This window comes from Lepidochelys olivacea (genome assembly GCF_965140295.1).
Source record: "Lepidochelys olivacea isolate rLepOli2 genome assembly, chromosome: 10".
Lineage (NCBI taxonomy): Eukaryota > Metazoa > Chordata > Testudines > Cheloniidae > Lepidochelys > Lepidochelys olivacea.
In genome coordinates this window covers 59248168-59263848 of record NC_140420.1, presented here as the reverse complement: position 1 = coordinate 59263848, position 15681 = coordinate 59248168, and the positions used below count along the sequence as shown (strand labels likewise).

Below are 15681 nucleotides of genomic sequence, written 5' to 3'. Positions count from 1 at the left end.
AAATCTCTAGTGAAATGGTGCCATGAAATATGTGATTGATTAAAAAGGGGGGAAAAATATGCAGAAAATAAATACATGAAGAGATTGGTTTTTCAGAATTTTCAGTGAGGTCTCTCCAGTGGGTCTATCACCATAACTTATTTGTATTTGTGGAATTAATGTCAAACTTTTTAAGTGTCTCATTGAAAGTTAAAAGCTTTTTACTTTGGCGGACAACGGGCCAAATCCAAACTGCCAGATGCTTTTGAATGAACCGTTAAATCTTTTTATTTGCTTTTTATTATCACTATTATTATTGCGGTATGAAAAATGTTTCTCTGGAATCTGGACCTTGGGTATATCTTGACTAAGAAATTTGGACCTTGACAAAAAGTAATTGACTACCCATGGTCCAGAGTATGAAGCAGTGGACTAGGAGTAAAGGGACATGGGTTCTAGTCCTTATCTGCCATTTACTTGCTTTGAGACCCTGTGTAAACCATTTTACTTTCTGTGCTTCATTTTCTCTGTATTTAAATTGTTCCCTCCACCAGCTCTACAGAGGGAAACATTACATAAATGATTGGTGTTCTTAGTTCTTATTCGTAAAAATAAGTATTGTGATTTTTGGTCAGCATGTACGTTTTCTCTAATTAAATAACCAAACGTAATCAAAATTAAATCTTATCTGTATGTCCTTTTTTCATAGCTGAAAACCTGTGTTAATCATGGAGCCATATGTTGCTGGTTTCAAGCATGTGCAACGGGACTATGGAGTTCATCTCAAGCTTGCAAATGATGAGACACACAAAGCTAGAAATACACAACACTCCAAGCCTGGATCTTATGGTGTCAGTATTAGGGTCCAAGGAATTGATGGGCATCCCTACATAGTGCTAAACAACACAGAGGGGTGTGTATCAGAAAACCCATCTTTATCTGAAAATGGGCTGCAGGTTGCATCTCAGACAATTAATAGATCAGCTCCAAACTCCAATACTGCTCTTAAATTGGGGGAGAAAAATAATGAAGAAATAAAGTTTCCTGGAACACAATCCACACAGCCCAGTATGTTTAAAAGCCTAAAGCAAACCAATATCAATGAAGGAGAGAATGGAGTCTCAGATTCTAAATATGGAACATTAAAACCCTCCAATTTGTTGAACTTTCAAAGGCATCCTGAGCTTTTACAGCCCTATGATCCTGAAAAAAATAACTTGAACTTGGATAGCTACCAATCTTCTGTGTGCAATAAGTCTAAATCTCTTGAAGTTGAAGGCAAGATTGAAACAAAGCCTTGGACTTCTTCATCGAAAGTAGTGACCCTACAGAAAAACCCACAGCTTGTGGAGTCAGCCAGATCAAATGTGAAAACAATTCATTTGAACAAGTCCATAGCAGTGGAAGACCAAAATAAGCATGTGTCCAAGTGCCCCAGTGTTACTAGCAGTCCAAATGAAATGCATGTATTCGAGTCACTTTCATCTAGTGGAGGATCCCCACATGTTAGCCCAACTGGCCAAACAGAAACAAGGAAAAGTAGACCAGATGTTCTTTCTTTTGGCAGACAAGATTCAGCTGGGCCAGTATTGGATGGGTCACGAAGATCATCATCTTCATCAACCACTCCAACTTCTGCAAATTCCTTGTATAAGTTTTTGCTTGATGACCAAGAGTATGCTATCTATGCAGACAACGTTAATCGACATGAAAACAGAAGATATATCCCATTTTTGCCTGGAACAGGCCGTGATATTGACACTGGCTCAATTCCTGCAGTTGATCAACTAATTGAAAAGTTTGATAGGAAAATTGGTCCACAGAGGAGAGGTAGATCAGGAAAAAGAAACAGAATTCACCCAGATGATCATAAAAGATCAAGAAGTGTTGACAGTGTACTGTCTTTAGGCCTGGAGGTAAATTCAGATTACTTAGATGAGTTTAGTAAAAACTTGGGTAAATCAACTGAGCACTTGCTAAGGCCATCAAAAATTTACCTTCAGAAACAATTATCTCTTGAACAAAAGTTGCCTTCCCCCGATACACAAGTTGCTGCTCGAACTGTCAGTAAACTGCAACCGACCACTCAAGACATTCAGAATAGCCATTACAATTCATTGCAATATCAGAAAGAAAATAAAGTTAACGGAGCAAGTTTGACGTTTAGGTCATCCACACTTCCAGTACAGAATAAAAAAGAGGAAGTTAAAACAGTAATTTCTACTCTCTTGATGCCAAATCGAATTACAATCCCGCCCGACCCAGGAGCAAAGAAGATCTTGGTAAAAACATTTTCTTCTACACCAAATACACAGGTAACTTTTCAATATGAAACATGTTGTCTCTTAAGTTACCTGCACTGTGTAAGTCAAAGCTGTCTGATGAACACTGTATAAAATGCACATTTTCTGTGGGTCAGATCCTGCAGTTTATCATTAGAACAAACGCCCATGGTGTTTAGTGAAAGTTTGACCTCAGGGAGGGCTACAGGATGAGTTTCAATAACAATAAATGTAAACGGTTGTTCTCTGGATGAGGCTGTAGAAAGCCAAGTTTAAGAAACAGAGTCACATTCCTGTTTGGAGGAGGGAAAAGGGTGGGGATTAGGAGTGTTGTAAAATAATGTGTTATTGATGCCTAAAACATACTCATTGCAGCAAATAATAACATGAAGGAAAAGGTCCAAATGTGCATATTTTTAAACAGGTTTCTCTCCTGTCTGCTGAATTGTAGTACGCTTGTTTCTTTCAATGGTCCCAAAGAGATACTTGGTAATTTTAAGATTATAGTAAGATCAGTGACTTTTTTTTACGGTTGTCAGAATAAGAACAAGCACACTGTATCTTTCACTTATAAGGACTGATCTGAAACCACTGAAGTTAATGGGAAAACTCCTATTGACTTCCGTGAGCATTGGCTCATGCCCTCAATGAACTTCTTCTCTGGTAAAATTACTACAGTAGAACCTCAGTGTTACAAACTGACCAGTCAGCCACACACATAATTTGGAACCAGAAGTATGTAATCAGCAACAGTGATCCTCCCCCCGCCCCCCCCAAAAAGCAAATACTGTACAGTACAGTACAGTACTGTGTTACACGTAAACAACTAAAATATAAGGGGAAAGGTTTTTGTTTTTTGTTTTTTTAAAGGTTTCAGAAGGTAAGGACCTTTCTGTGCTTGTTTTATTTAAATGAAGATGGTTAAAGGCAGCATTTTTATTCTGCATAGTAAAGTTTCAAAGCTGTATTAAATCCAACATTCAGTTGTAAACTTTTGAAAGAACCAGAGTGTTTTGTTCAGAGTTATGAACGTTTCAGAGTTATGAACAACCTCCATTCCCCAGGTGTTCGTAACTCTGAGGTTCTACTATATATAGACTGGAGAATTTCAAAGCAGAAGCAAAAGTGGGAAGCAAAAGTGGGAAGCAAATCATTGAAAGAGTCTGTATTTTGATATCCAGCCTTGTGGTTTTAGGCAACTCCTGATCTGTTAAAGGGCCAGCAAGACCTCGCACAACAAACAAATGAGGAGACAGCTAAGCAGATCCTTTACAATTACCTTAAGGAAGGGTTAGTAAACTTCATTAACTTTTACAGTAGAAATTGGAGATTGTATCTGCTTGAGGATTTTTATTTAATTTTTTTGGGAGAGGTTATCTGGTCGTTTGAAGTATGTACTTGTAATCTTCTGGATGTTTTTCAGATTCCTAATTCCCATAGCAGTCTGTTCCTATGTGTTTTATATTCTATAGCATAAAATATTGTGATGCGTAGGGAACAATTAAGTAACAGCATATAGTAGCTGAAAAATTACAGTGGAGACTTCACCCTTAATATGAATATATAACAAAAAGAAAATTATTTTAAAAACAACTTTTAAAACTTCTGTAAATACAGTTCTATATGTATCCAATGCAGACGTCTTTGATTTGTCATGCAGAGTTAGTTGCCACGGGGACCATTGTTTTAGTAAAACGCTACCTTGGATTGTATGGATGGATGATGTAATCCTTCTTTCTTACAAGAAATTATAAATTAAATACACTATCATTAAAATTAGACTGTAAACCAAAAAGTATAGATTAATTAAAAATTATATTACTTCACTATTCTGAAGCTCAGCAATGTCCTTGAAGGTTACAAAAGAATCCCAGAATTCCCATCTAATCAGAATTTGTATGCTGTATATTGTTCAGGATCAGATTAAATATACTTTTAAAAAAATTAAAAATAAATTTGTAGGTCGGATAATTTAAAAAAAACAAGTGTATCTCCTGTGATGTCAAAGTTCAGAAAATGTTTAAAGGCACAACATGTGAACTGAGCAGTACAGAAACGATTCCTAAATTGGTGTATAAAAAGTGGACTGTACACCTAAAAGTCTGAGGTAAGTTCCCCTCGTCCTTTGCATCAAGTGCCTTCTCCAGGTGAAAGATTGTCACATTTTTTGTTGTTGTATATTCTGAAAGCAACCAATTAAAAAAAAGGTGGGCGGGACGGGGAAAGCAGAGAATTTCAAACCCACACAATATACTTAAAATTTCTAAGCACCCCACTCCTCAAGCCTTTTAGGCTATTGATTTAGCAGAGTTTCTGGTAGCTGTGATATCCCAGAATGAGGGTGTTGTGACAATTGGGACATAGCAGGCAGGACTATGAGGGACCTAAACTTTTATTGTGTTAAAGTTTCAGGCAGCTTGTTCAATAACTTATGTGCAGAACCCTGATCATTGCTATACTGGCCTTCAGCTCAGAATTGTAATCAAAGAGCCAAGTAATTTTCCAGAAAATATTTGCAATACAATTTTTTAAATAATTTATTTCAAGTCTTTGTGGAATAGTAGTTTGCTCCTAATTGATTTTCATGTTGTTGTTTATATAATTTGGATGCTTGAGGTTTATTCCAGCCAGAGCTAAATAGTTGGTGTCCTAAATCATTACATTGTTTACTTACATTGTGTCCGTGTTTCAGAAGCACTGATAACGATGATGCCACAAAGAGGAAGGTCAACTTGGTTTTTGAGAAGATCCAGACTTTAAAGTCAAGAGCTGCTGGAAGTGCACAAGTAAATAATCAAATCACTTTTGTTTGTGTGTTTCATAGCTGTAAAATACAGAACTGCAGATCATTGTCTAAAACCTTTTATATGGTTTGTAAAAGGAGACTAGGATGTGCGTAATACACACAGTAGGAATTTGAAAAGATGCAAAAAAAGTAACAAGCTGGATTTGTATACTATGGCCCTGATCCAGCAAAGCAATTTAAGCATGTGAATAGCTTCATTGACTTCAGTGGGACTACTCGTGCTTAAGGTTAAGCATGTGCTTAAGTTATTTGCTATACTGGGGTCTCTGTGAAAGTTTACATACATTTTTAAATGTAAGAGTAGAGGAATCTGCCATGTAGGATATCTCTAAGTGAATTTTGCAGTTGTGTGTCAGAGACCCAAATTAAGGAGTAACTAGGGTTGCCAGCTGTCTAATCACACAAACCCAAACACCCTTGAGCTGCCGCTTCCCTGAGGCCCTACCCCGCCCCTTCTCTGAGGGCACGCCCCACTCATTCCATCTCCCCCGCCTCCCATCGCTCGCTCTCCCGACCCTCACTCACTTTCACCAGGCTGGGGCAGGGGGTTGGGGTGGAGGAGGGGGTGTGGGATCTAGGCTGGGGCGTGGGGCTGAGGGGTTCCGAGTGTTGGAGGGAGCTCCGGGCTGAGCCTGGGCAAGGAATTGGGGTGCGGGAGGGGGTGAGGGGTGCAAGCTCTGGGAGGGAGTTTGGTTATGGGGATGCTCAGGGTTAGGGCAGGGGTGTGGGATGCAGGCTCTGGGAGGGAGTTTGGGTGTAGGAGGAGACTCAGGGCTGGGGCAAGGGGTTGGGGTGCAGGAGGGGATGAGGGGTGCAGGCTCCGGCCAGGAGGCGCTTACCTCGGGGAGCTCCTCGGCATTGGTGCAGCAGGGTTAAGGCAGGCTCCCTGCCTGCCCTGGCCGCATGCCACTCCCAGAAGAGGCTGGCATGTCTCTGCGGCCCCTGGGGAGGTGAGGGAGACAGGTGGCACTCGCCACCTGCTGCCGGTGCCCGCAAGTGCTGCCCCCACAGCTCCCACTGGCTGCAGTTCCCGGTCACTGGGAGCTGCGGAGTCGATACTGGGGGTGGGGGCAGCGCGTGGAGCTGCCTGCCCCCTCCCCAGGGGCTGCAGGGACATGCCAGCCGCTTTCAGGAGCTGTGCGGAGCCAGAGCAGGCAGGGAGACTGCCTTAGCTCTGCGATGCCTCTGAACTTTCAGTGCCTAATATCTCCTGGTTTGGCTTCAGTAGCTTCTGGGATATAGGGTGTGATTCTGGTGAAACCGGGAGGGTTGGCATTAGTAACATTAGGATACCTAATACCAATACTAATACTAATAAACATTAGGATACTAGTAACATTAGGATACCTCACTACTGTCCGAAGGTTATGTTGTCAATACCACTGTGGGTGGGTGTTGGGGATATACTGAAGGTATTTTCCAGTGGTTGTGGCTATATGGTGGAAGAGAGAGAGGAGACTTGTGTGAACTCCTACAAGTAATTCCTGCTGATGTCTCATGTGCATTGAAAAGCAATTGTACTAAAGGAAAGGTGGTTGTTTATTGCTGTTGAAAAGAATGCTGAATATCCTCTCATTACAATGGGATGAATTGCTGTTTCTGCTGTGTGTGTTTTAAATAAAGAATTTGTCTAGGATGTTGTTTAAAAGCAATAGTGCAGTAACATAATTTGACAGTCTGCATATTCAAAAAATAAATGTTACTATTACCTGCCAAGATATCAGTTGTGTTTTTTTAATTCTAAAAGAAACCTGAAAAAAGCCTATTTGGTACCATGTTATTGATCAGAAGACTGAATTTGAAGTACCTTATCAATTTATTTTATTTTAGATTATGGGGGATCAGATTGAAAATATGAAACACAAGTGAATAATTATAAAAAGTATCTGTCCAAATTCTGCCATCAGAACCATAAACTCAACTCCCACTGATGTCTGTCAAAGGTGCACAAAGTAATCTTGGAGTGGAATTTGGCCTGAAGTGTTAGTGGTTTATTCAATTGCTGTTTGTTGGGTTTTATTTTTGTAGAGCTATACAACGCACACATGATTCTTTTGAGATGTTTTCTGTGCTACTGGAAATATGCCTTGAGCAAGCAGCAAGAAGTTGAACAAGAATTACATCCTAGTGTATTTGAAAAAATTAGGTTATCTCAAACCATATTAAAACTGTCCCATAGTAACTTTCATAATTCTGCCTAACTGTAAAAAACAAATTATCACTATGTTTTTTTATTAGTTATGTCTGTTGATTTAAGTTTTTTAAAAGGAAATTGGAACATAATATCTTGGACTTTTAGGATTAAACATCTCTTTTAATTGCAGGTTTCTAATTCTTCAATTGAAGTCAAAGCATTGCTGGAACAAAAAACAGAACTAGAGAACAAGGTTGCAGAGCTACAGAAAAAGCTGGATCTAGAAATTAGGGTATTATATTTTGTTACTTACATTATAAAGAATAGAAGTACTGTTGCAAATGTGATGTTCTAAACAAGTGACAATCCACCTGATAAAGCGAACATTTTCTTTTATGTAAGATTTATGCTAAACTTCCCAGTAAACATTCTGTCCCTAAACTAATGATTGTGAATGCTTTGTAAACTTTGTGTGCTTATGTAATATGGGGCTTTGAATTTTGGAACTTTTATGTGAAGAGAATATTGCTGGGGTTATGAGCTCAAGACCTAGAAGATTCTGTGCATTTCTCATAATTCCTACATTTAAAAAAAAATCATTATGTATATATCAGTAAATATACAGTAAATCATGCTAATGTTCTCATGTTAGTGGGTGGAATTTGCATAAGTGCTTAATATATCAGACAAGTGTGATCATTTTGAATCATATAGTTACATTTTTGCTTATATGGAAGATTTTTCTTTTTTTAAAGAGTGTGCTTTTCTAAAAATAATCTCTCCCCATTGTTTGCTTTACATAGCCCTTGGGATGCCATGACGGAGAATTACATAAGTGAAACTTTCTCAAATAGCTGCAAAAGTAAAGCTCAGAAAAAAATCTTTGTAACTATACTGATAAAACAGGTACAGCGTTCGTTTTCAATCTGGAACTCGAAATGATTAAGTGCTAAAAAGCACTGAAGAGGCTATGGAGGCAATTTAGTTGTAACAGATTATAGTATGCTTTAAGTCTGTGATAGCGATCAGTGTAGTGGAGACTGATTGGCTAATACGGAGATGCCTTTCCTTTTCATATTTCTAATAAGAGTCCAGAAGCCATGCTTATCTTCTCCAATACAGGTCTTGTTATGAGATTTCATAGTCTAAGTAGTTTAATATTGTAATTGAAAAAGAATGAAGTATTGAGAGTGAATCTTTTCATACTTTTAAAAACAGGGCCTTTAATTTTGTTGTTAGCATGTTACCTCAGCTTCATTCTTTCATTGTGTACAATTTAGAATCAACAAAATGCCAAAGAAGAGAGAGACACTATAAGAGCAACTCTGAAAGATCTACAACAGCAACTTGACAAAAGTGTACAAGAAAAAGATGCCTTAAAAAAGCGTCTAGGAGAAAGTGAGAAGGAACTCAGGCAAAACTTAGAGGAGTGAGTTTCTTCTAGAAAACCTCTTTGTGGAGTTTGTTCATCTATTAAAACTGCAGATTAAATTTATCTATCACTCCCCCCTCTCCCCCCAAAGTTGATGCTTAGAAGACACTAACTCAGGGGTGGGCAAACTTTTTGGCCTGAGGGCCGCATCGGGTTTCTGAAATTGTATGGAGGGCCAGTTAGGGGAAGCTGTGCCTCCCCAAACAGCCAGGCATGGCCCGGCCCCTGCCCCCTATCCGATCCCACTGCTTCTCGCCCCCTGACAGTCTCTTCCCCCCCCCCCCCCCCCAGGACTCCTGCCCCATCCACACACACCCTGCTCTCGGTCCCCTGACCGCCCCCATACCCCCCGCCCCTAACTGCCCCATCCACCCCCCCCCCGGGACTCCTGCCCCATCCACACACACCCTGCTCTCGGTCCCCTGACCGCCCCCATACCCCCCGCCCCTAACTGCCCCATCCACCCCCCCTCCTTCCTGACTGCCGCCCATAACTGCCCCCTGCTGCCCCATCCAACCACCCCTTCTCTCAGACTGTCTCCAGACCCCTCGCCCCTAACTGCCCCCCCGTCCCATCCATCCCCTCTTCTCCTTCCTGACTGCCCCCCCAGGACCCCTGCCCCCATTCAACCCCCGTTCCCCGCCCTCTGACCGCCCCAACCCCTATTCATGGCCCTGACCACCCCCCCAAACTCCCCTGCCCTCTGTCCAACCCCCCGCCCCCTTACCACGCTGCCTGGAGCACTGGTGGCTGGCGGCACGGCTGCACCAGGACAGACAGCCGCTCTGCGCAGCACAGAATACTGGGTCAGGCTGGGCTCTGCAGCCCCACTGGCCAGAACGTTGTGCTGCACGGCGGCGTGGCTGCGGGGGAGGGGAGACAGCCTCCTGGGTCAGGAGCTCAGGGGCCAGGCAGGACGGTCCCAGGGGCCATAGTTTGCCCACCTCTGCACTAACCCAATACAATAGCAAGTACTGCTACTTTTATTATTACCTGAAGTGTTTAAACTACTACCTCAAAACTGACCATCTGGGAGTATCTGAGGCAAAACTAAGATTTTTTAAAAAAATTTTAATATTTGTCTTAAGGTAGGTTATACTTATGCTGCATGGTCATCCAGTACAGGTAGGTTTTTTAAAACACAGAAATGCATGAGCGCTACAGTCAACAATGTTATCAATGAAAAACATTTAAGTCTAAAATAAAGTTCAGTATTCCACATGTGCATATTTGCTGCATAAGAGAATATCCCATTTTTACCATTAAAATGAAGACAAGGTCTCATTCTCCTTTGTGGGGTGGGGGATGACCAATATGCCCTGCACAGCTTCCACTATTATTGCCTCATTCGATCCCATCCCAGGCTGGGAGAGTGGGAGCAGGTCCTCAGAGTTTTATGCTACTTGAAAAACAATTTAACACCACTATAAACCTAAACTTTTCTTTTCCCCCTTGATGAGACTTTTTCAAGTGAAGATGGAGCGGGAACAACACCAGACTGAAATCCGGGACCTTGAAGACCAGCTCTCTGAAATGCATGATGAATTGGATAATGCAAAGCATGCTGTGGATGGGGAGAAAGAAGTTCTGATAGAGGTTAGTAATAAAAGAAGCTCAAGAATAATATTCATAAGGATATCCTGAACAGTTGTATCCATGTCCCATTGAATGGGAGTTGTGGAAACAAGTATCGAATGTTAAAGATTGCCAGCTAGTACATACTGGCTTCCCCTTTATATTGAGGCCTCTGGGATGAGATATGAACTGCTTTCGTGTTTATCTTTCAACTTGTGGTCACTTCTCTCTTTCTAGGACATGAAAGTACGCTATTGAGACACAGCAGACTAAGAAAACATAGTAACTGTCATGTAAAGTATTTTGTTGCAGTTTTAAAAATCCTCCCAACAAATCTGCCAGAGTTCTCAATGGAAAAGACTCTGATGAGCAGAGAATGGCTTGAGTAAAACTCCTGGAAGCTAAAGATATTCTTTGTTTAACTGATTTGAAAAACACACATGCAATCTGTGGTGTGACAGATATAACAGATTTCGCAGTAGCAGCTATGTTAGTCTGTATTCGCAAAAAGAAAAGGAGTACTTGTGGCACCTTAGAGACTAACAAATTTATTTGAACATAAGCTTTCGTGAGCTACAGCTCACTTTATCGGATATAATGCATCCGATGAAGTGAGCTGTAGCTCACGAAAACTTAAGCTCAAATAAATTTGTTAGTCTCTAAGGTGCCACAAGTACTCCTTTTCTTTTTGCAGATATAACAGAGTAGTCTTTCAGGCCAATTATGTCCTTCATCAATTTTCTGAGGATTTTAGCATGCAGTTTATAAGCTAGTTTTACATTGATAGAAAAGAAAACGGAGAAACCTACAGTCTGGGCTCCCACCTCAGCCCTGTAGTGAATGAGTGTGGCACCTTCATTGAAGGATCTTGAAGCATTTAACAAATATGAATTAAGCCTCATATCACCCCTACAATGCAGGTAAGCCTTATCCCAGTTTTACAGAATGGAGTAGTGAGGGATACAGAATGGAATGGAGAATAGAATGAAAAGGTTGTGAGTGTGACTCATCCAAAGTTACAGCGAGGCTCGGGCTGATCCAGGAATAGAGTTAAGCTCCATCTAGGAGAGCACATTTCTTTTAATACAAGACTGTAAAGAAAAGCTGACCACAGCAAAGCAAGTAGTTCTGCGGAAAAGGACCTAGGGGTGACAGTGGATGAGAAGCTGGATATGAGTCAGCAGTGTGCCCTTGTTGCCAAGAAGGCCAATGGCATTTTGGGATGTATAAGTAGGGGCATAGCGAGCAGATCGAGGGACGTGATCGTTCCCCTCTATTCGACATTGGTGAGGCCTCATCTGGAGTACTGTGTCCAGTTTTGGGCCCCACACTACAAGAAGGATGTGGATAAATTGGAGAGAGTCCAGCGAAGGGCAACAAAAATGATTAGGGGTCTAGAACAGATGACTTATGAGGAGAGGCTGAGGGAGCTGGGATTGTTTAGTCTGCAGAAGAGAAGAATGAGGGGGGATTTGATAGCTGCTTTCAACTACCTGAAAGGGAGTTCCAAAGAGGATGGCTTTAGACTGTTCTCAATGGTAGCAGATGACAGAACGAGGAGTAATGGTCTCAAGTTGCAGTGGGGGAGGTTTAGATTGGATATTAGGAAAAACTTTTTCACTATGAGGGTGGTGAAACACTGGAATGCGTTACCTAGGGAGGTGGTAGAATCTCCTTCCTTAGAGGTTTTTAAGGTCAGGCTTGACAAAGCCCTGGCTGGGATGATATAACTGGGAATTGGTCCTGCTTCGAGCAGTGGGTTGGACTAGATGACCTTCTGGGGGTCCCTTCCAACCCTGATATTCTATGATTCTATAAGTAAGAAGCACATTGTCACATCGTTGCTTAAATGTGCATGTAGAGCAATAAATGAAAATGTTATTTCGGCGGTGACAGTAACAAAAATATGTAAGAACAAAAACATGGAGGAGGAGTAGAAAAGAGATGTGGAGAGCAGTACCCAGCCATCAACAAAAATCTAGGAGATTTATTATGCTCTGCGTGAACAGTAGCAAGGCCTGCGAGAGAAGCAGCAGAGCCAGTTGAGATGACGCAGCTGAACCAAGCAGAAGATATTTTATATCATATTCTGTAACTGAAATATCATAGTTGTATAGAAACTGATTATGCGTTTCCCAATATCTATTTGCTAGAACCAGCTAAAAAAGAGGTGTTTTAATTTGAGCATTTTTTAAACGTTTTTTAGGAGCTGATGCAAATGAAGCAGAATCTGCAAGAAATATTCATGACAAAAGAACAACAAGAAGAAATATTGAGAAAAAGGGAGCGGGAACTGACTGCTTTAAAAGGAGCTTTAAAAGAAGAAGTATCTAACCATGACCTGGAGATAGATAAACTTAAAGAACAACATGACAAAGAACTTCAGAACCTAAGAGAGGCTCTAGAAGAAGCAACAAAGGTGAGCTTAATGGTGACAATACATCTTTGTGAGAAAAAATTAACCTATGCCAGGCTTTTTGGATTATACGCTTTAAAATCCTGCTGTGACCTCAGCACAATAAATAGTTAAAGTTTTGAGCTAGATCCTCAGCTTGTGTATATCAGTGTAACTTCACTAATTTCTGTGGAGCTATGCTGATTTACAATAGATGAAATTTTGACCCAAAAGTCAAATAATTATTTACCACTTGCTTAATTTTTCTTCTCTGTAGACTGTGAAAGAGAGTGTATGACAGAAAGGTGTGGTAGACCCAATGGCATGACTGAAACACTGAGGGTTGCCTTTAGATTGTCAAGTGCATCTTGCTCACCAAAGATGACAATGCAGTGGCCTTTCTCGATAGGACCAGGAGTAGGGTGACCAGATAGCAACTGTGAAAAAATGGGACAGGGAGTGAGGGGTAAGAGGCACCTATATAAGAAAAAGTTCCAAAAAACAGGACTGTCTGTTTAAAAATGTGACATCTGGTCACCCTAACCAGTAGCCTTTCTGAGAAGTGTGAATCTGATGCTGTTCTCCAGAGGATCCTTCCAGAAGCTTCTCAGAAGACAAAGCAACTGGGAGTCTTTGTACGCTTTTTCTAAGTGTTTTCATAAAATTAGAATTTTGTTCTTACAGCAGGAGGCTGGTGGTGTCTCAGATATCCCCTTCTTTCATTTTATGTCAAATGTGTCTGTTAAATATGGGAGTTCCAAAATGAAACATATCATTGACCTTTCCCAAAATGGTACGCCCAGTCCTGTGCATAGTAGCCTGATCATAGTCGACAGGAATCAGTTATGTTTAGGGAGTGGTGGGATTGCAAAATAGTTTTGCAGGCCCAATCAAAGTTGCTCATGTTAGCTCTGAACTTCACACCTGATCCGCATACCTGTTGGTACTAGGTGACTTGTGGGTATCTTGATATTACTGGCCCAAAATATACTGAAAAATGAAAATAGGCTTTTGAAAGAAGGCTCTGTTTTATATCTAGTGTGAGGGGAAGAGACATTTATAGAAAATGCTGTGAAAGACACTGTATATTTGTTATTTCTGATACAAATACAATTTATTTGAATGGTTTAAAAACTGAGATTTTTAGATGTTTACACACATCGGTTTATTTGTAGTGCGCAGTACCTCTTGTTGAGTTTGTCTAGCTGCCCAAATTTGTCATTTTCCTTTATCTGCATGCTTATACTGAGATATTTGCTTCACAGTGAGCTGCTTCAAGTAAATTAGTCTTTTTTTAAAAGAGAGAGAGAGAGAACTGGAACACTTAAAATCATTTTTTTATTATACAATAATTGTTGTGACAGCTGAACCCCAATGAACCATCTTTCAAAGGTACTCCATAGTAATTTACTGTATTTCAGTTATGGTGCTGTAATTGCAAATGACAGGAAATGAATGAGTAGTCTGTTTGGTACAACAATAAAGCAGTCTGGGAAACAGCTCTATAACTGGGTTGCTGTGGCTAAGAGGTAGTTTATAAATAGCCATTCTTTACTTGCCTGGCATAGACTCTGATAGTGAGTTTAATCTGATGTACAAAAGTGAAACTTAATTCATTTTCATTGCTCTAAGGGCACCTCCTGCTCTGTCTTTTTACTTTCAGTGATTTTCTGTTCTTTAAATAAAACAGTTTATCATAATGGTTACAAGCATTTTTATTCCTCAAATGATTAGCAAGCAAAAACCAGACACCGCAAAGAACATGTGACTAAGACCAGTTGTAGTATATTTGACAGATCATCTATCAGGAGACTATAACTTGCCTTTCGAGGGGGATAGACTCTGCTGTAATGGGTCATTTCCATATCTTGACTACTAGTATCTTATATATGACACAATTTATTAGTCTCAAAAATATGTAGTGGATACACAACCATATACTACGAAAAGCATAGTTTATATAAGAGAAGTTGTGTTGACCTGTTTAAGTGTTGTTTGCATTATTAGAGCATGGAAAGATTTACATTGTAGGACAGGATACAGGAAGTTTACATTAAAGGTTGCTGAAAAGAGTCATTCTATTGTATGCAATGAATCAAGCAGATGTGTAAATACTGTAGGAATAGTTTACACATAGGAGGAAGGAATACTGGTATCTTGTACATTGGGCTACATATGCGTCAGTGTGCATACAGGGTGGTTCGTTTTCATGTTGCATCCCTGGCCTCACATTCCCTGTAACAAATAATGTTGTTTATAATTTGTCCCAGCCCTAAAAGGAACTGTTTTCCCTGCAAACAGGAGGGGATCTTTACAGCAATCCTAGATCAATAGAAAGGTGTCCACTCTTGGAGATATCAAATGGATTGGCAGGTACAGTACTGAGCTCTTACAGTATGCATGACCAGCAAACCACTTGTATGTCTTTCATTCCAGGTTAGAAACATAGCCAGGGTAATCTGATGGGAGTTCAGAGGCAGATGTCTGTCACATGTGCAGCTCTGTACATGTGCTTATTGATTTAATGGTTGGTTTTGGCACAGATCATTGGTAAACCATGGAGTGATGATGTTTAAGTACTGATTTAAGGTTTCCTTTCATGGTTTTTATATTAAGATCTTCATTTTCTTTCTTGTAACAACCTTCCTCCCTGACTTTTGTGACCCATCATTGCTTTAGTTTTCATTTTGGTGTCCCTGATTGACAGTTACACTTGCCACAGAGAACATAGTTTCACTTATTAATGAAATGCTTCCAGACTCTCAATAACATAATGAGCAGACACTGGTTTTCCATTTAATAATACTTCTGCACTTCTATAGTACTTCTCCATCCAAGGATAAATAGCATTTTACACATACTGATTTAATGGCACCTCTCTAATGACAGTCAAGGATATAGAAGTAAGGAATAAGACTCCCTTTGCCAGCCACTGAAATTCAGTCCTCTCTGCTGTGGAATGCAGTGCACAAGTGTACTTGGCCGTTTAGGGAAGAAGGTGGAGAATTTTGTCAATAGATAACAATATCAGTTTGGAGGTTAGGGAGGCAGCTTGTAATTATCTGAGTTGGAACTTGG

At 40.4% G+C, this 15681-nt stretch overlaps 1 protein-coding gene across 3 annotated transcripts in view; it reads left to right on the top strand.

Moving 5' to 3' along the window:
* The window catches only part of CGNL1 (cingulin like 1), a 111650-nt gene that overhangs the window by 37477 nt on the left and 58492 nt on the right, over window positions 1–15681 (top strand). For 2 of the 3 annotated variants that reach the window (XM_084642350.1, XM_084642348.1), the window contains exons 2-8: window positions 689–2294; window positions 3457–3551; window positions 4954–5047; window positions 7392–7493; window positions 8482–8630; window positions 10094–10229; window positions 12415–12627. In XM_084642350.1, coding sequence (XP_084498476.1) covers window positions 708–2294; window positions 3457–3551; window positions 4954–5047; window positions 7392–7493; window positions 8482–8630; window positions 10094–10229; window positions 12415–12627 — 2376 coding nt within the window. In that variant the 5' untranslated portion in view covers window positions 689–707. The remainder of the gene's footprint in view (window positions 1–688; window positions 2295–3456; window positions 3552–4953; window positions 5048–7391; window positions 7494–8481; window positions 8631–10093; window positions 10230–12414; window positions 12628–15681) is intronic. The other variant, XM_084642349.1, reaches the window with a different exon arrangement.